At 37.4% G+C, this 21,625-nt stretch overlaps 1 protein-coding gene across 2 annotated transcripts in view; it reads right to left on the bottom strand.

The window, feature by feature from the left end:
- The window catches only part of ccdc191 (coiled-coil domain containing 191), a 35,380-nt gene that overhangs the window by 9,813 nt on the left and 3,942 nt on the right, over nucleotides 1–21,625 (bottom strand). The window contains exons 2-12 of one of the 2 annotated variants that reach the window (XM_033033291.1): nucleotides 20,727–20,765; nucleotides 20,495–20,636; nucleotides 14,282–14,437; nucleotides 12,837–13,015; nucleotides 11,969–12,192; nucleotides 11,054–11,222; nucleotides 9,982–10,172; nucleotides 5,890–6,130; nucleotides 4,249–4,748; nucleotides 1,930–2,015; nucleotides 865–947 (exon numbers count right to left, since the gene is read on the bottom strand). In XM_033033291.1, coding sequence (XP_032889182.1) covers nucleotides 865–947; nucleotides 1,930–2,015; nucleotides 4,249–4,748; nucleotides 5,890–6,130; nucleotides 9,982–10,172; nucleotides 11,054–11,222; nucleotides 11,969–12,192; nucleotides 12,837–13,015; nucleotides 14,282–14,437; nucleotides 20,495–20,636; nucleotides 20,727–20,765 — 2,010 coding nt within the window. The remainder of the gene's footprint in view (nucleotides 1–864; nucleotides 948–1,929; nucleotides 2,016–4,248; nucleotides 4,749–5,889; nucleotides 6,131–9,981; nucleotides 10,173–11,053; nucleotides 11,223–11,968; nucleotides 12,193–12,836; nucleotides 13,016–14,281; nucleotides 14,438–20,494; nucleotides 20,637–20,726; nucleotides 20,766–21,625) is intronic. The other variant, XM_033033292.1, reaches the window with a different exon arrangement.

Raw genomic sequence — 21,625 nt, 5'->3', positions numbered from 1 at the left:
AATAATGAGATAATTTGCTTAAGGGTTAAATAGAATAACTTCACTGAATATCTCCCTGACTCTTTGTGATCTCGTATCTCCTCCAGAGGGCAAACTGAACCTCTTTTTAATATTTCATCCCAAAACGGTGCAACATTCTTTTAAAACGGCACTGACCTCTGCCATGAAATTTGTACTCGTATGCTCAGGACAAGGCTTAAACCTACCATATTTTATTTTAGAAGCAAGAATACTATATTTATTACTTCAGCAACTTTGCTTTTACTAGCTCCATTTGCAATTAGGATGGGCTACAATCTATTACCTTAATGGGTGAACAAAAATGCTAAACTTCCAAAGACCATTTGATGCTTTCCAACAAGTTCATATTCTAAACATCACAGTGTCATATGATGAAATCAAAGTGCTACTCTTCACGCTCACTGAACCAGAGATTATTGTTTATGGTTACTTCATGTTTGTAACAGAGATTCAAATTTAAGTGCATTTACCATTTAAATGGTCTTGTGTTTATGAAGAATAAAGCAAGCTTTTTTTTTTGGGGGGGGGGGGGGGGGGGGGGAGTGCTCTAGGTTAACGTAAATGGAACTTGTAGTGGAATTTTTAGTCTAATTTAGTTCGTTTTTTATTATGTGTCTTTTCATTCATATGGTAGATGCCCTTCTTGGTGCCAGTGGTACAAATCAAATTATTTGCTCAACATACAAACTGCTTGTAAATATTCAAAAATAGGGTACTTTTATTTTAGGCAATCTTGTCTCCATTAAATGTCAATTACAATCACTGTCATGTAAATTATCAATGTTTTAATACCATTGGATAAATTATTAAAGAAAACAGGAAAATAAAATAGTCTAAACTTACAAGTTTATCTTCTTCCTTTTTTCTTTTGATCTCTTCCAATTCTTTTCTTCTTGCCATGCGCTGCTTTGCTCGTTCCTCCATTGCTGAGATAATATTCCACATTGAGAGATAGAAACCAAATGGATATCTTTGCACAAGTCATTCAGTGGTCACCAATTATAATTGGTCATTTAATTCAATACAGTTTGGGTTTATACACGTTTACTAGGAAGATGTATCAAAACATCACTAATTTAGTGTGCAGTATTATTAAGTCTTAGTCAAACAAATCCAGAATTAGAATTACAAAGAAATCATACAAAATGGTGCATATGCCTTATCAGTCCACAGACTACCCTTTGCATCAGCACAGATCCTAACTCCACTTGTTGATGAGATATTTTTAGACTTTGTTTGTGTATATATATATTTAAATTTAATTGGCATATTGTATAAATGGGCACTTTATTGCAGATGAAAAAATGATGCATTAATAGATTATTCAAACAAGCACCCTTAATAACCAAATCAAATAAGATATAAAGCTCAATGTCTGCTGACATTGTCGTACCACATCTGTTGTTGTACAGCACTGAAGGGTAGAAACTAAAGTAGTTTTACTATTCTATTTAGTCTCATGATATGGATATCAACTTTAATTGGACTATTCACTAATTCATAGTGTAGATTGGTTATTGCATGTGAACCAATCAGAGTAATGAACTACAGGTACCACTAAGTCCACCCTATTGAACACTTCATATTAACACTTACTTCCTATATTACGTAGTCACACTAGTGGTAGAGTGGAACTAACATGTATTGTACTGTGACACTATGACTGATGATTAAAACTGACATACACCATACAGTGTCCGTACACTTGTTTATACATAGAAAATCTGTGCTGTTCCTAGTTTGGAATTGGTCAATTTAATAACCCGAAGTATAACACATTAAGAAAACAGAAAACAAAAGGGTTGATTGTGTCAAAATTGCGGTCTCAGCTATGTAGAGAGAGAGAGAGAGAGCAATAATATAGTCAAGTTAAATAAAACACTAAATAACCAGCATTAAAAAGCATACCTTTGACGAATGGGTGAGGGGAAATCATGTTATTGGTACCAGTTGTGCAACAACTGGTTTCCTCAGCTGATGATGGAACAATTGACCTAGGGGAGAATAAAGTCTGATGACATTGCCCATCTCACTTTTTACATGTACAATTCTCCTCAAATGCTTTCTGAAATCTGAATAAATGTTCAGGAAGTTAGAAAAAGGCCAAATATTCCGATATGGTTATTTATTTGTAGTAAACCACCTTCTTGAACTGCAATGATCAAATACTTGCACACATTGTACGAGCTATAGGATTTACACCAGTGACAATGGAGGAATGACAAAACACTTAGTATCCTCCATAATGTCTGGGACAAAGACCCATTATTTATTGGTCTGAAGAAGGGTTTCGGCCCGAAACGTTGCCTATTTCCTTCGCTCCATAGATGCTGCTGCACCCGCTGAGTTTCTCCAGTACTTTTGTCTACCTTCGATTTTCCAGCTTCTGCAGTTCCTTCTTAAACCCATCATTTATTTATTTGCCTCTGTACTCCACAATTTGAGATTTGTAATAGAAAAAAAAAATCATATGTGGTTAAAGTGCACATTGTCAGATTTTATTAAAGGCCACTTTTATACATGTTGGTTTCACCATGTAAAAATTACAGCTGTGTTTATACATAGTCCCCCCATTTCAGGGCACCATAATGTTTGGGACACATGGCTTCACAGGTGTTTGTAATTGCTCAGGTGTGTTTAATTGCCTCCTTAATGCAGGTATAAGAGAGCTCCCAGCAGCTAATCTTTCCTCCAGTCTTTCCATCACCTTTGGAAACTTTTATTGCTGTTTATCAACATGAGGACCAAAATTGTGCCAATGAAAGTCAAAGAAGCCATTATGAGCCTGGAACCAAGAATAAAACTGTTAAGAGACATCAGCCAAACATTAGGCTTATGAAAATCAACTGTTTGGACCATCAATAAGAAGAAAGAGAGCACCAGTGAGCTTACTAATTACAAAGGGACTGGCAGGCCAAGGAAGACCTTCACAGCTGATGACAGAAGACTTCTCTCTATAATAAAGAAAAATCTCCAAACACCTGTCCGACAGATCAGAAACACTCTTCAGGTGTGGATTTGTCAATCACCACTGTTCGCAGAAGACTTCATGAACAGAAATACACTGAACTGAACAGAGGCTACACTGCAAGATGCAACCACTGGTTAGCTGCAAAAATAGGATGGCCAGGTTACAGTTTGCCAAGAAATACTTAAAAGAGCAACCACAGTTCTAGAAAATGGTCTTGTGGACAAATGAGACGAAGATTCACATATCAGAGTGATGGCAAGAGCAAAGTATGGAGGAGAGAAGAAACTGCCCAAGATCCAAAGCATACCACATCTGTGAAACACGATGATGGGGGTGTTATGGCCTGGGCATGTATGGCTGCTGAAGGTACTGGCTCACTTATCTTCATTGATGATATAACTGTTGATGGTAGTAGCATAATGAATTATGAAGTGTCTAGACACATCCTATCTGCTCAAGTTCAAACAAATGCCTTAAAACCCATTGGCCGGCAGTTAATTCTACAGCATGATAATGATCCCAAACATACTGCTAAAGCAACAAAGGAGTTTTTCAAAGCTAAAAAATGGTCAATTCTCGAGTAGCCAAGTCTATCACCCGATCCAATTGAGCACGACTTTTTATATGCTGAAGAGAAAACTGAAGGGTATTAGCCCCCAAAACAAGCACAAGCTGAAGATGGCTGCAATACAGGCCGTGCAGAGCAACACCAGAGAAGACACCCAGCAACTGGTGATGTCCATGAATTGCAGACTTCAAGCAGTCATTACATGCAAAGGATATGCAACAATATACTAAACATGACTACTTTCATTTACATGACATTGCTGTGTCCCAGACATTATGGTACCCTGAAATGGGGGAACTATATATAAACACTGCTGAAATTTCTACATGGTGAAACCAAAATGTGTAAAAATGGCCTTTCTTAAAATCTTACAATGTGCACTTTAACCACATGTGATTTTTTTTCTATTACAAATCTCAAATTGTGGAGTACAGAGGCAAATAAATAAATGATGGGTCTTTGTTCTAAACATTATGGAGGGCACTGTACAAGTCCCTCATTGACCAGTATGGGCAAGGATGGCAACTTTTCTCTCACCAGATTTCAACAAACCAGATGGGATTTTATGACAATCTGGTAGTTTCATGATCATTACTAATGCTAACTTTATTATCCAAACACAAATTCCACAATACCATTTGCGTTTTAATTCTTAAATCACAATAAATGAAGATAAGTGTAACATTACCTGAACGTATGTGCAGCAGCATCTTTCATTTCAAGTTGCACATTTCCAGTTGGTTTTCTACCATGAGGATTAGGTTCAAGTCGCATCTTTTGTGTTGCACTAACAATTGCTGTCGTGATTGCAGAAGCCAGTTTGGCATCTTGTTGCAGGATTGTTAATTGTTGCTTCTCCTGAAGCTCTTCAATTATATTCTGCTTTTCCTGAAGTTGCTTCTTTTGATCCTCAATGAGCTGCTGCTGAAACACATGACGATGTTTAAAGTTGCCCAAAACGTGCAGGTTTGTCTTCCCCGCAATGCCAGAATTTGGATCTTGGTCCCCATCTGAGATCTTACTTTCATTTTGCACAAGCATTATATCCTCTGCTTTTAATGTTGCATGCTTACGAGTAACCTGCCAAGCAAATTTTGGTCTTGCAGCTATAAGTTGATGGGTTTTGTTGTCATCTGTCATCAGCGAAGAACCAGTTGGAGAAGAATCCTGTTTCTTCATCACCACCACCTGAGAATTTAAAAAAAAAAATGTAAAATGTAAACATCTACAATAAATTTAATATGCTCAATCATATACACTTTTTTAAGGAGTGGTTCATTTTTTAAATTCTATCCAGTTCTTAAGATCGACTAATTTCAAAATCAAGATAAATTATAATTAATAATCATAATAAATAAAACACCCTGACGCAAGTTCTTATGTTCTTACACAGCAAAGACAAATAAATAAGTGTAACAGTAAGCCAAATGGCTCTTGAGCCACGTGGCTGATCAATTTATCACCTTCTCCCCATACCCCTTGATATCGTCATTGTTTAAATGTCTCTCAATCTCTGCCATGAATATATTTAATGACTCCAGCTCAACAGTTCTATGGGGAAGAAAATTCAAAAGAATCACAGCGACTGGTGAATCTCTGGACTTCTCTGGCTCATCTCCATTTTAAATACTTGTAAATGGAGATTTCATCGATTGTGAAAAAGATGGATATGGAGAAATAACACAGAAAACCAAATAATTCAGCCATAATCAAATAAATGGTGGTGCAGGCTTGATGGGTCTGATAGTCCTGGTCCTATTTTCTTGTGTTCTTGTGAATTTGTTTTAAATTGACAATTTTCGGAGTAGTTGGTTTGTTAATGGCAAGTGATCACTCTGTGACCTCAAAGCATTGAGAAGGAGAATCAAATTGAATGAAATTGATATGAACATCATTTTGAATCTTTTGCTGAGAGATAAATATTGTTCAATATATCTAACATGGAACTAAATAATGAAGAAAACAAGGAACACTGGTCATCAATTGTGCTTGGTGACACTAGAGCTAATCATAGGTACACTAGTTCTTATTGGCAATAATGAAAACCATGTTTTGACACAAGAGGTTTAAGTGTTGGTTGTGGAGTATTTATATCCATTAAATTGTAAACATTTTGGCTCAAGATCTATTCAGATTGTTACATGCAATCTAATACAAGCTTTCCATTTAAGCAGATGTATAATGAATTGTAGTGAATTATTTTTATCAGACAACTATTTAATTGTAGTTCTACTTCAATTTTTAAAAGAAGCACTATGGGTACAGTCCAATTTGTGCTAAAATACTTTGAATCCTTTAAAATTCAAATAACTATTTCAGCCCCACTTACTGCATTTTTAGCTGGAACAACTTGCTGCACGTCACATACACATCTTGAAGCTCCGTTGGAAACTGTTGACAATTTCACAGAAGAGGCAGAATCCAATAATGCTGCCATTTTTTGTTTTGTCTCCTCTTTTTGCGCCTCCAATGCTCTCTTTTCTTTCTCAGCTTTGCACCATAATAGCCAATTTGTAAAGCAGTATCTGAGTCTATGTTTCCGGTTACATTCTATTGCAAGTTGTTTCTTTCTATGCAGAGAGAAGGAGCTTTAATTGTATTCACTTCATAACTATTGAATATTATTATAGAAACAAAAAAAACTGAATGCATCCATACAAAAATGTCACATTACCGCCAATGAATTTTTCTGACAATATCATAACACAATTTAGATAGTGTTTGGTATAACTACCAGAAAGAAACCAACTCTTATGTTTGCTCTCCAGAAACCATTGATTCAGGTTATTTGATCATTTGAAACATCACTTCTGTTTGCAATGCTTCTCTGACTGTAAATCACGTAACTTCGCCCTGCAGCAGTTAAATTTTCTGCTGTACTTGCTCTAACCCCATTTGCACCCGTCCTCTGAACATTGAGTACTCTGCTCACTAAGGACCGGCCTCAATATTATCACCAAAGCTACTGACAAACTAGGACTTCACAGCTCTTTGGCAAACTGACCTCTATCTTGGAGAGGCTGAACACTAGATCTCCAACTCTTACTCATTCCTCCCCCTGCACTGTAATCGGGCCACCTACCAAACAGCCACTGACTTCCATCTCAGGATGTCCTCCTACAAAGCTCCAAAGTCTCAATCCCACAAACAAGCCTGTTTTACTGGGCCTATGTTTCACTGTGCAGAAGGGCACATCATTTCAGAATGTTCTTATTCTTTCCAAACTTGATTCTATTCTCCCCTTCTCCAATCTCAGATCCATGACACCTCTGATGCTGTTGGACACTTCGGCAGTTGGGTTTCTGCTTCTAACTGGTGGATTGTCATTTTGATCATCAAATCTCACATCACCATCCCATACTAGAATGGCCGGAAGGACCTTCACTACTTCATTGAATACAGGCCCAACTAGACCTGTAGTCCCTTCACTACACTCCTTCATCTGGCTGAACTCATTCTCACATTGAACAACTTTTCCTGAAACTCCAATTAATTTCCCATATCAAAGGCCTAGTCATGGGAATCTTTGTACTATGCAAACATAAAAATTAACAGGAATGGGCTACTCAGTCCTCCAGACTTTTCCACTGCTCAAAGATCATGGCTGATCCGAATTCAACTTCACGGTAGAAATATAGAAACGAACAGCAGAGTAACTTTTGACTCGCCTCATCCATGCCAACCTATCTAGTATGATTCATTTTACCTTCACCAGGTCCGCAACCCTCTGTGCCCTTTCCTATTTAAATACCTGTCGAAAGATTTGTTTTAAACTGTAATTGTATCGCCTCCTATACCTCCTCTGGTAACTGGTTCCAGATATTCATCACATTCTGTGTGGAAAAACATTCCACTTAGATCTTCTTTAAATTTCTCCCCTCTCACTTTTAAACCTGTGCCCTCTAGTTCTTAACCACCCCTATCCAGGGAAAAAGATTTTGACCAACTATTCCATCAAATTTATAAATGTATGGTCATCCCTCAGCTCCAGTGAGAATAAACACACCTCTCCTGTTAACTGCAGTCCTCTATACCAAGCCACATCCTGGCTACCCCATACTTCCTGTAATGTGGACTTGCACTCCAAGGTCTCTCTCTCTCTCTCTGTGTACTTCAATACTCCAAAGACTCCTGTCATTCAGCCTGCCTGTCCTACCACTATTTGATGTTCCAAAATCCATTACCCACTTTTCTGGATTTAATTCCATCTGCTAAACTGCCACCGCTCCATCCAACTTTCCAATTGTATTCTAAGACAACATTCTTTGCTTAATTCCAACAAATCTAAAAGCGTATTCAACATACATTTGCATTCAAATCATTTGTATATATTACAAAGGTCCCAGCATGAACTTCTGTGGTACACCACTTGCAATGGATTTCCAGTCAGAAAATAATCATCCTCCACATTTCTATCTACCCACAGTAATGCTCACTCTTTTGCTTATCAAATACCTGCCTACCTTTAAAATGCCCACAAGGTCCTTCAAGGAAGAAAGCAACCTCAGAGACAAATGTAATTGCCTCATTTTTCTTAAATAGACACTTCCTTATTTTTAAAACAGCAATTCCTAGTTCTGGGCGGCACGATGGCGCAGCAGTAGAGTTGCTGCCTTACAGCGCTGGAGACCTGGGTTTGATGTCAACTACGGGTGCTGTCTGTGCGGAGTTTGTGCATTCTTCCTGTGACCGTGTGGGTTTTCTCCAAGATCTTTGGTTTCCTCGCACACTCCAATGATGTGCAGGTTTGTAGGTTAATTGGGTTAGTATAAGTGTAAAATTGTCCTTCGTGTTTACGTGTTAGTGTTAATGTGCGGGTTTCACTGGTCGATGCGGACTCGGTGGGCCGAAGGGCCCGTTTCCTCGCTCTATCGCTAAACTAAACTCTCCTACAAGAAGAAATGTACTTTTCATAAGACTCCTTGGGATCATACACGTTTTAATCAAGTCCCCTCTCATTCTTCTAAACTCCAGCAGACACAAGCCTAGTCTGACCAACCTGTCCTCTTAAGACCACCATTGGTCTAAGAAATGGAACTGCTACCAATGCAATAGCAACATTCTTTAAATAAGGAAGCTAATGCTGTTCATCATATGCCAGATGTGGTCTCAACAATGACTACCAACTTGTGGCACTAACATCCATGGTGATGAAGTGCTTTAAGAGGTTGGTTATGGTGCATATCAACTCCCATCTTAGCAAGGATCTGGCCCACTACAATATGCCTACAGCCACAATAGATCAACAGGGGATGTGATCTCCCAGGCTCTCCATTTTGTACTGGACCACTTGGACAAGAAAAAGACGTGCATCAGGCTGTTGTTCATCGATTACAGCTTCTTGGCATTCAACACCATCATCCCCTCCAAACCAGATATCAAACTCGAAAACTGGGTCTCTGTTCATGGTTACACTATATTTGCATCTAGGCAATGACATAAAACTCTGATCAAACAGATTTCATGGTAGCCATATGTCAAGCAGGTAGAGCTTCCTATCTCTATCAGTTCAAGACAGTCTGACCCAGTCCGACCAGCAGCCTGCGGCCTATAACATCGTGAAGTCCCGGTCTCTGGTAGGAAGCGGCCGATTCTGGACCTCCAAGCCGCGGAGTGTCCGTCCGTCCCAACATCGGAGTTTCGAGCATCCCGACGAGAGGGCCTGTACATCGGGCCATCTGTAGCGGCGACTGCGGAGGGTTCATGGCCCCGACCACGGATGAACAAAGGAGGAGGACTGACAAAGTTGTAGCCTTCCACCACAGTGAAGAATATTGATTCCACTGTGGTGGATGTTCATGTTATATTCTATTGTGTATTGTGCTCTTTTGTTTGTTTGGCTGCATGGTAAGTCAAATTCCACTGTACCTTAACTGGTGCATGTGGCAATAAATGTGAACTTGAACTTGAACACGATCCATACCCAGTCCAGTACAAAATGACTGTGGAATAATATTTGTTAAACAATCCCGAGTCTGCTGGAGGCAATACCCTTCCACTGTGCCCCAGAGAAGGAGAAGGCCTTGTAAAAGCAGAGGCTCTTACATTACATTGTAATGTTATAATTTTAAGTATGTTGATAAATACACACAAAAAAAATTTTCCTACAGTATTCTATTTATAAACAGAATAAAGTCATGTTTTTTTAATTATCTAGTATAACAAAATGGCGATATCATGGAATATTTCAAAATGTAATTTGTCAGAAGAAAATCTCAAGCGTTGCAAATAATCCTTAAGGATTTGTAGACTCTCATACATTAACTGGGCTAACAAAATCTACAAATATATGATTAGTTTTGTTTTATTGTGCTTTTGTGAAAATTCTTCGTGCTTATACACCCACTGCAGAATGAAGAAGAAATAACATTGTGTCTACAGATATCATTTATTTTACTGTGGATATCTAAGTATCACTTACCTTTTTTCCTCCCGTAGTTCCATCTCAGTTCGTTGCACCTCTTGCTCCAATTTCTTTTCCCATGTGTACGTTCTCCAGGCCTGGAAAATTCGGAGCTGGCTCTTCCAATCAAACAAGGCCCTTGCTTTCCCCATTTTAATCCTGCGTTCCAGAACCAGTTTATACCAGATTGAAAAATGTTTCTGCAAACACTAGTTTCAAATGGTAAATATTAGTCCACAGATATTTATACCAGATTTTTAAATGACAGAACTGTCATCAGATCACTAGATTAGATAAGGAGATCGACTTCAGTAAGATATTGAATGGTACAGTACAAGGTGAAAAATAGCATGGCATTAAGAATAAGAATATTTGTCATGCTATTTGGGCTCACGCGAAGAATATATCAAGTGAAAATGACAACTCGACTAATTTACATCTACAGCACTAATTGTTGGGTCTCAAACATTAAGGATTCCCATTAGTTGAGTTAATTATATTGCATCGTAAATGCTTGGAATTGTATTCCAAGTACATCTTGAATGGGTGATGCGTAAATAATGAAGGCTGACTAGCGCTCAGTTTCTGAAGGTAGTTTTAGTCAAATTCCAGTAACTGTCCTATAACGAGTGAAGTAATCTGACAACATATACACAGGAACCTGAATGGATCTACTCTTTGTGGGGGGGGAAAACAAATATTTTAGCCTAGCCCTGAGGTTAGGAAAGTAAAATGGTAGAATCGAAGTGACCATTACCTAATTTTGTATCCAAAACGAGAGCTAGTGTTTTGGATACATTGGTGTGAAAATAATGAACTCTCTCTTAGCTGATGTGAACAAAGAGGAGAATTTTGTAAAACAAAGGTAGCCTCTGTATAGTTCAATTTATTCCCGACTAGTCTCAGGCAAAATGATAATGTTCTATATAGGAAAGTACAGTAGCAATACCAAGCCAAGTGGAAAACACACTCACAACTTCAGTTACCGAGAATTATTGTAATGTTGCTATAATGCGACTTGGCTATAGGCAATCTGGCACAGCCAAATTGTATTGCCCTTTCATAATGTTGTTGACTGATTTTCACTCACCCGGAGCTGGCAAGTTTTAATTCTGGCATAATTTTCCTGCTTTATCCAAACGTTTTCAACTTCACGACGTTCCTGGTTTTGCAGCTTTTGTAATTCTATGAGTGCTTGCTTGGCTTTCTCCTGAACCAAGATTTTCTGTTTTTTCTCTTTTTTTTGATGTTCTCGTTCGCTGTGAATGGACATACACAAAATTATCTCCTATATAAGAATGTATGGTAAAGACACTAACCCAAGATGAATACACACACTTACATCTTCAGTCACCTAGAATTATTATAATGTTGCCATGATGTAACTTAGCTACAGGTCATGAGTGCATCAAGTTCTCATTTCACTTCTATTATACGGAAGAAGGTACAGGAGTCCGAAAACCATGACCACCAGGTTCAAGAATAGCTTGTTTCCCCCAACAACCATCAGGCTCTTGAACACTGTACAATACTAATCTCAACTATAAACTTCTATGGACTGTCTTTGGTTGCTCTAAGGAATTTGATTTTTTTGCACTAGTACTTTGGTTATTAATTTATTGAATTGTTTATTATATATTATCTGTGTATTTACAGGCCTTTAATGCTGCTGCTGGCAGAGTTTCATTATTCTGTTGCCGGTACATATGACTTTTGACTCGACTTTTAATGGAGGTACACTTTTGTGAAGCAATGGGTGTGATCACAACTTATGAAAAATGTAAAACTTGTAGAGAGGATATAGAAAAGATTTTGTGAAAACAATACCAGGAATGAAGGTCTTTAGTTATGTGGATAGACTGAAGAAGCCGTTTTGAAAAGAGATTACGAACAGATCTGATAGAAGATATCAAGAGAATGCAAGGAGTAGACAGAAGTAAACTCTTTCTGCCGCAGAATTATAGACATTAAACAAAGTATTTTCTGGTGTTGGTTGCCTACTTACAGCCGCTTTGCTTCTTCCATGATGCATCTTTTGTGCATCATTTCTTTCCGTAAAAGCACCATCTCTTTTTTAATTTGCTCGTCCTCTTTCTTGGCCTGTAAAGCTTTTTGTCTATTTTCCTCCTGAATCAGTTGGTGAGCTTTAGCATGAGCAAATTTCTTTATGGATTTCTCCTGCTTCTGTTGCTCCAACTGAGCCTGCCTTTTAACACGATTTTCCTTTACCTTTAAGGTACAAAATAACATATTTAATTCCTCTGAAGATCAGATTCATGAAGCTTCAAGTGATATTTATTAAGATATTCCATTTGGGATGACAGATGGCACAATGGGCTAAGTGTTCGGCTGGCGACCGGAAGGTGGCCGGTTCGAATCCCGCTTGGAGTGCATACTGTCGTTGTGTCCTTGGGCAAGACACTTCACCCACCTTTGCCTGTGTGTGAATGTGTGTGAGTGATTGGTGGTGGTCGGAGGGGCCGTAGGCGCAGAATGGCAGCCAGGCTTCCGTCAGTCTGCCCCAGGGCAGCTGTGGCTGCAGAAGTAGCTTACCACCACCGAGTATGACTGAGGAGTGAATGAATAATGCGATGTAAAGCGCCTTGAGTATTAGAAAGGCGCTATATAAATCCCATCCATTATTATTATTATTATTATTATTCATAAAACAACTACTTGAAATCAAAGACAAATCAGCAAAAAAAAATTCAGTTTCATACAAAGTACACAAATTAATTCCTTAATTGCGTGCAATAAAGAAGTTGATTTACTCATCGCGTATATCATATTGGCTACGGATTTTAATTTGTCGTAAAGCTAAAACAAAATGCAAAATTAGGACTAGATGAGTCTCCCGACAACCTGGTACACACTTGTTGGTGTCTTGCCTCCATGCTCAAACATGGGTCTGTGCGTTTTTTCTGTTGTCTTTCCTCATCTATGCCAAGGTCATCAAGGATACCAGACTCCTCCACTTTCTTTTCTAGGAGCTGCTGCAAGAAGGCCTGTGCTGTGGTGCTCTCTTTCTCTTGGTCCAAATAATTGTACAAATCTAGAGTCAATGTAATAAAATTTACTGGTTGAAGTGACAGGGGAATTGTTCATATATAAATAGCCGTTTTCAAATTTTTTCACAAAGTAAAAATATTAGTGTTTGCTTTACTGCATCATTTTATTGTCTCCTCACAGTTGTCAATACTTTGGGTATCGTTGCACAGAGCTCTATTAAAAAAAATGAATTAACCATTGAACATTTGCTATCATTTGCTCTCTGCTACTCTTATTCCTCCTCTTCCCTCCATTGTTTATTCAAAATACCTTATTATGATGGTTTATTTTTAAAAATTGTATGTGCATAGTTAAATTATTCTCACCGGGAGCGACAAATTCACACGTCATTGTATTTATTCAGGTTAAATCTTCCAACGTTACTGAGTGTAATGTAGGTAAGTTTTCCATTGGTGGCTGGTCCATTCCATTTTCTGATTCATTCACCAAAAAAGTGACTTCTGGAGATATTTTCTTTTAGTCATTCAAATTCTTTTTTTTTTTTAAATGCAAGGTGAACATTTACACCATGAATAAATTAAGTGGTTTAATACACATAGTAAAAATGAAAAGCTGTAAAATTATAGTTAAAAAAAGTGAAAATAGTGAACATTGTAGAATCTATTGTAGAAAATAGTGAAAAAGTGAACATTGTAGAATTTAGATATTTTCTATATCCAATGAAAAGAATGATAACTAAGAAGCTAACATCCTCTCATAAACAGTGTATATATATGACCAATAAATCAGCTTCAATGCTTATTTTTAATTTTAGGGTTAATCTTACAGTAAAGAAGTTCCTAATTAGCTTCATCAACTATTTTTCTAATTATTCTATGCAAAGTACAAAAATGATTTTAATTACTGTGAATGGTGAGCAACCTAAAGGTTAAAAATGGTCTGGGTGCCTAATTTCATTGATATACAATTTTAAAACAGAATGAGTCATTGCCTTTCAGAAGTTTTTCTTCCGCATTTACAATCGTCCTGATCATATTTCCTTCTTGTTTTTTCCCATATTTAGATATTATAGTAAAATAAACTGCCGCTGCCTGTTAATTTATTTAATATTGCTTTTGCCTTTGAAGGCTTTCCTTTTGCCAATGACAACAAATGATGTGCCAACAAAACAGAATAGGAAAACATTAAAATGGGATACAAGTAACCTAAAAATATATCTTCTATTTTATATGCACAAAGCATTCAGAATTTCAAGTTACATTTTAAGTCAGAGAATATGAAGTTCAAAACTATGCAAATAAACCCTCACCATCAAATTTTTCATATTCAGGCATTTTGGAAAACATCTCTGGTGAGTATGCAATTGCCTCTGAATTTTTCATATAGTTATCCAGTTCACCATCCTCTTCATATTCTAATTCCATTCTTAGCTTGGAATTCATCCATTCATTTAGTAACTCATGAGCTACATTAAAAGAAAACTTGTGAGTGGCATTCGATGCTTTACATTTACAATTTTACCATGGCTCTGTCCACAGGTAATTTACCCATGATATTAAAAATGCTCAACTTAAACCCAAAAAACAGAACACACTGCTTTATTATAATCAAAGTATTTTTAGTAATTGGAACGTTTATTCGTCAAATTCTATTCAACATAAATGTATTTGGAAAGTGTGAACGAAGGCAATAATTCAAATGAAAAATCAAGCCACGTGAATTAAGAAAATGTTACTGAAATAGAATTTTCCAAAACTCAATAGACACATTTTAATTAATTTTAATGACTATTTAAATCTGCACCGAATGCAGTGAAGATATGAAAATATTTCAACAATTTTAACATATACAAAATGTCGTTTTTAAAATGTCAATGTTGTATTTTGTAGTAAACAGTGGAGGCTTTGTTGTTCTCTTCCAAAATTCTATAGATTATGGATTGGTGTACACAGAATGTAAGGTGGGAAATATATCCATATTATTTTAAAAAAAAGAACCAACTGCAATACTACGACATGGTGCTGTCTGCATGGAGTTTGCACATTCTCCCTGTGTGGGTTTCCTTCTGGTTCTCTGGTTTCCTCCCATATCCCAGAATCATGCAAACATATTGGCCAATTTAATAATTCCCCTAATATGTAGTAAGTGGATGAGAAAGTAGAATAACAGTCCATATTAAAAACATGAATTTTTGGCTGGAAGAAATGGATCAACAACCAGATTGGCTAATGATGGAAAAGGAAGACTGTCTACCTTTTGAAATTGGACCGATCATATTTGCCCCCACAAAACTGTACAAAAAAACCTATAAAGAAAACCCCATAATACATAGTGGAATACGAATTTGGAAACAAATAAAAAAAGATTTAAAATTGAATAATATACCACTCTGCCTTCCCATTGTAAATAATCCTTTATTTAAATCATCCTTTATGGACAAAGGTTTCACACAATGGAAAAATTATGGAATCAAAAATATAGGACATCTTTATGGGAAAGGTACTTTTCTTTCATTTCAAGAGTTACAACAGAATTATGGACTGCACTCAAATAATTTCTTCAGATATCTACAAATTAGAGATTATGTTAAATCTAATACACAAGTTTACAGGAATAGGGAATCAGAAATTCTTGATGAATGTCTGAACAAGCATCCTAATACTGAAAAACTAATAGCTTATATTTATAACACCCTACTAAATAACGAGGTACCACCGACCGAACCATATAGATACAAATGGGAAAATGAAATAGGTCATCCTATCACGAAAGATATGTGGGACGAAAGTTTACAACAAATACATCAATGTTCATTAAATGCCAGACATACTTTAATACAATTCAAGGTCTTACATAGACTACACTTCTCTAAAATAAAACTAAATAGAATCTTCCCACAAATCTCTCCTATTTGTGATAAATGTCTACATTTAGAGGCTAATTTAACACATACGTATGCAAACTGTATAAAACTTAAACATTTCTGGACAGATATTTTTGAAATAACTTCAGAAGTTATTAATACAAAACTGGACCCAGACACAAAATTAATAATACTTGGAATATCAGAACAAAGCTTAACACTCACAACAAACCAAAGAAACTTCTTCAATTACAGTATAATAACCGGAAAAAAATTAATATTAAAATGTTGGAAAGGCCCTACAACCCCCACAATTAAAATGTGGATTACGGAAATGTCGGAGACCCTATACTTAGAAAGAATTAGACTTGTCTTAATGGACAAACAAGATCTTTTCCATAAAATTTGGGCTCCATTCATTAACTATCTGAAGGGATAGATTGGCACAGCACGAGGACCCGGCTGAAACTTGAACTCAGGAATAGATGAAAAGCTATACTTTATAACCTACGAACCTATCTCCATTGATGTATTACAGGTAACCCATTCCACCTCCCTTGTTTTTCTGTTGTGTTTTTTTTTTGCTTTCTTTTTTATTTGTAACTTTCTACCCTCTCTTTTTCCCTTTCTATAAAAAATAAAAACACTAGAAGCAGAAGTAATTGATAATGGAAAATTTTAATAATGTATGACATGTATATGAAAAGTTTTTTTTTACTATAATATGTAACTACATTTTATAATGTCTACTTCTAATAAATAAATTTAAAAAAAAAAAAAAAAAAAGAAAGTAGTATAACATAATATTAGTGTGAAAGGGTGTCAATAGTCAGTATGGTATCAGTGGGTCAAAGGGCCTGCTTTTGTGTTATATCTCTAAATTAAACATTGTTAACATAGTTAATGAAAGGAAAATTGTGTTTGACAAACTTACTGGAGTTTTCTGAGGAGATTACTGGTGGAACAAATAAGGGAGAACCAGTACGGCTGTATGGTAACTCAAACCTCACTGTACCAATTGGTGCATGTGACAATAAATGTAAACTTGAAACTTGAACTTGTGGGTATAGTCCATTTTGACTTTCAGGAGGTCTGACGAAGTCCCACAAAAGAGATTAGTGAACGAAATCATGTATGAAATTGGTTGTTATATTTTGACATGGACTGAAAACTGGCAGATAGGAAAATAGATTAGGGTTAAATGGGGTACCAGGTGGATCAAAGCCCAGGCTTCAACTATTCCCTATACATCAACAATTTTTGAGGGGATCAAAATGTAAACCCTTTGTTTTAATGGACCTCTTTGGAACGGAATTTGGTTATCACAGATGGGCCTAATAATGACTTCCAACCGCTTCCCAGCCACTTGCTTACTCACTGGCTTCTCACGCCACCCCTGCCACTTGGTTACACCCCTGGCTGGTACCTTCTCCTCGGCCACTTACTTACAGCCATGGCTGCTCACGCCACCCCCTGCACCCACCCCTTCTCTGCCAATGCCAACCTTTACCTGCACGCCAGCCACCTGCAACCATTGACTATGTATCCTTGCCTCTCCCCTGGCCATCAGCAGGCCAGGGCTATCCACTCACTTGGATCGAGGGCCCAGTTCCAGACTGAGTGGCTGAAGAAGGGTCTTGACCTGAAACTTTACCTATCCATGTCCTCCAGTGATGCTGCCTATCAATAACTACAGAGCAGTCACGAGCTGCTATCTATCTCTGAAGGAAATATCTATCTATCTATCTGTGAAGATCATTAACGGGATGGAGGTGGAACGTGTTTCCAGCTTCAGGTTCCTGGGGGTCAACATCTCCGATGACCTCTCTTGGACCCACAATACCTCAACTCTGGTCAAGAAGGCTCACCAGCGTCTCTTCTTCCTGAGGAGACTGAAGAAGGTCCATCTGTCTCCTCAGATTCTGGTGAACTTCTACCGCTGCACCATCGAGAGCATCCTTACCAACTATATCACAGTATGGTATGGCAACTGCTCTGTCTCCGACCGGAAAGCACTGCAGAGGGTGGTGAAAATTGCCCAACGCATCACCGGTTCCTCACTCCCCTCCATTGAGTCTGTCCAAAGCAAGCGTTGTCTGCGAAGGGCGCTCAGCATCACCAAGGACGGCTCTCACCCCAACCATAGACTGTTTACCCTCCTACTATCCGGGAGGCGCTACAGGTCTTTCCGTTGCCGGACCAGCAGGTCCAGGAACAGCTTCTTCCCTGCGGCTGTCACACTACTCAACACTAGACCTCGGTGATTGCCTATCACCCAACCTGGACACTCCTCCCACCAGGAAAAACACTATGACTGTATGCATGTAAATAGATTTATTTATTGCTCATATTCTATGTCGCTCTTCCAGGGAGATGCTAACTGCATTTCGTTGTCTCTGTACTGTACACTGCACAATGACAATTAAAGTTGAATCTGAATCTGAATCTGAAGACCCTGAGAATATTTTTAATTGAACTTTACTGGCCTTAACCTTGCACTAAACGTTATTCCCTTTATCCTGTATCTGTACTCTGTGGATGGCTCGATTGTAATCATGTATGTCTTTCGGCTGACTGGTTAGCACGCAGCAAGAGTTTTTCACTGTACCTTAATAAACGTGGCAATAAACTAAACTAAAATAAAGGATCTATAGAAGGCGCTGCCTCTAGAAGGCAGCTAATATTGAGGAAATATTATATAATAGAACCGCTCGGATAGTGACTTTTATATGCTAGGTAATTTGCAAAAGAAAAGCTTAAGGTTTTCAGAAATATGTCTCCTAATGAAATAAAGTACAATGAAACATACAAACAGGGAACGATGAATCAAAAGATGGAGGCCTGAATCTGAACCTGCTTAGCTTAGTTTATTGCTTTGAGGCAATGATAACACTGGAGGAAATTGTATTTGATATGACTTTGTGTTGAAGGATGGATAGCTGAATGGGGGCCTCTTCTTCGGCCAGAGGTCATCTGCTCTTTCTCTATGGCACATTCTTGAGCTGTGAGGGTTATGCTGAGTTTGAGACAGAATTCAAGGCTGAGAGATAATAGACCCTGCAGTTAGCCTTGGCTATGTTAAATTATAATGAGATTGGGATAAGGTATAGGATGTGTGTGAAGGAGAGTAGTTGCTTGGAGAGGAAGAGAATTAGATTGATGGATTTGTTTATAGAAAATCGAAGAAGCAGATGTAATTCTGATGGTTTGAGTTGTAAATCTCCCTTGTGTTCTGCCTTGTACATGAGATTGGAAATCAAGCTTCCAATAGCAGGAAAGGGGTTACAAATTAGAATTGAGTTGTATCCTTGCACCAAACATTTATTAATTAAGTTGACAAATTTACGACCCATGTATGCTTGGTTTGTGTGGGTTTTGAACTTAGAAACTGTAATTCGGCAAAACTCATATAATTAATGTTTTAAATACATATGTAATAGTATTGTAAACTGCGTAAAATTGTAGTGAAACTATTTATGAAATGTATTGTCTTAGTAGGAATGTAAACATTAGACTTTGTTTAGATTTATAGAAATATCTTTCTTCTTGGTATGGAAAGTGTGTATGACATGTGATCATTGTATTACATATGTATCTTATATTTTGAGGAGTGGTCTTTGATAATTGAGCCTACTAGGGTTTTGCTGTGTTGAAATAAAATAAGCAAAGTTATACCACAGGCAAACGAAGGTTGTAATGAAGCTAGGGAAGGGGGACCAAGTGACTGATATTGTAAATCACCAGAAGGACTCAGTTTGTATTTTGTTTGGTTGTTTGTTTGTTTGTCTTTTTGCACAAAGTCCGTGAGCATTGCCACTTTTCATTTCACTGCACATCTCGTATGTGTATGTGACGAATAAACTTGACGACTTGATGATTGGTTACTAGCTTGTCATACCCTCTGTATCTGAAATATCTAATAAACGCCAGAGTTCTATCAAAGTTACTCCTCTCTGGACCCGCCCCAGAGCATCAGCTCTTTGTTGGAAGGTTCAGAGACTAGTCTCAGCTGAATAAAGAATCGATTTCAACAGATACAAGTGTTTGAGTCAAGTTGACTTTAGAATGACAAAATAACTCAGTTTAACAATATCATCCAAGATCCACAGCACGCTGGCCACACTCTCATTTTGCTACTATCATCAGGATGGTGGTACAGGAGCCTGCAAATCATGACCTCTAGCTCAAGAACAGCTTCTTTCCAGCAACTATCAACTATTGAACACTAAACTCAGAACTATGATCTCATGATTCCCTAGTATCAATTTATTGTACATATAATATTTTTTATTGCGTTTACGGGGGTGGTTAAGCTGCAGCAAGTAAGAATTTCATTGTTCTCTAATTGGTATATTTGACAATTAAACACTCTTCGCTCTCAAGTAACTTGATCTTGCCTTTGAGGAGGAGATTCACTGTGATGGATGTTCGTGTAAATTGTGTTGTGTCTTCTTCTTGTTTGTATGACTGCAGAAACCAAATTTCGTTTGAACCTCTGGGTTCAAATGACAACAAATAAATTGTATTGTATTAAGCACAATCCCATGTTACAGGTAAAAAAGGCTGCAAGAAAAACTTTACAAAATTATCACACTTTCTGTGATTTATCCCTGTGGCGAGAGAATCATCAAGATACCATACAATCAATGGGAATCTTACCTTCAGCATAGGCATCATCGTGATCATGAAGCTGATCAACTGTCTCCATAGTCATAACATAGCCACTGACTTTTGGATTTGCATTTAACTTTTTCGAAGGAAATACCTCTGCAACAGCACAGTCAGATGCTTTTTCAACTCTCTATTAAAAAGTAATAAACATTCAAATAACAGTACAATCTATATTCAAATCTACAGCAAGACAATCATGAATTCAGTTGTTCATACTTACTTTCATCCAGTCTTGGATATCATCATAATCCAGGTTTTGCTGTTGATAACAATAATAGCATTGTTAACTGAAAAATAATTTAACAGATAGTGCATTATGCACTGCCAATCAAATATATTTGAGCATTTTGTAATCAAATTTAGCTTAATTTATCTGGGACTATTTAGAATAAAATGTATAATATTTTAGAAATATACTGATATTTGACACTTAAGTAAATAATATCCAGATTAGAAGTATATTCACATATGCAGTATATAGCTTTGTTACAAAACGTACCATCAGCGGCGCTGCAGATCTGCCACTGCCTCTGCGTGCGATTCCGGAGGCTTGGGGGGGGAGGGGGGGGGGCGGGATTAAAATGCAGTTTTGTATTGGTTGTCGGAGAGGGTTTTCCTCGGGCTGATAGCTGATGAAGAAAAATCGTAAGCGCTTCCGTTCCCGGTTTAGAAAAAAGAAAATTGCTGGACGATTACATCGCTGCATAGAAGTTAAACGCGACTTCTAATGCCTTCAACATCACGGATCACAATATCAGGACAAAACAAAAGGTTTAGTTAACATATTATCTTGCTTTTTGGTGTGGCTTCATTTCAATCTTATGATGCGAAAAAAGGTTATTTAGGCCCACATACAAATCGGCCGTGTCTTGCCTGCCGATATGGGCTTAAAATTTATGGCTACGGCAACATTCCAATCGATCACATTCCAGAAACATCCACTCTCAGGACAATCAAATTCATTATTTTTTTGCACAATCATGTCATAAGAACATCTAAATCATCTATATTTTGTGTTATAGTCTGTTCATGATCAATATTTTCTTACTAAATATCCACAGTACAGTTTTAGTTAGATGTATTGTGCAAAAAATAATGATTTTGATTATCTTGAGAGTG

This window comes from Amblyraja radiata, chromosome 14 (assembly GCF_010909765.2).
Source record: "Amblyraja radiata isolate CabotCenter1 chromosome 14, sAmbRad1.1.pri, whole genome shotgun sequence".
Taxonomy (NCBI): Eukaryota; Metazoa; Chordata; class Chondrichthyes; order Rajiformes; family Rajidae; genus Amblyraja; species Amblyraja radiata.
The sequence above is the reverse complement of the archived record's forward strand: the minus strand, read 5'-3'. Positions and strand labels throughout refer to the sequence as shown.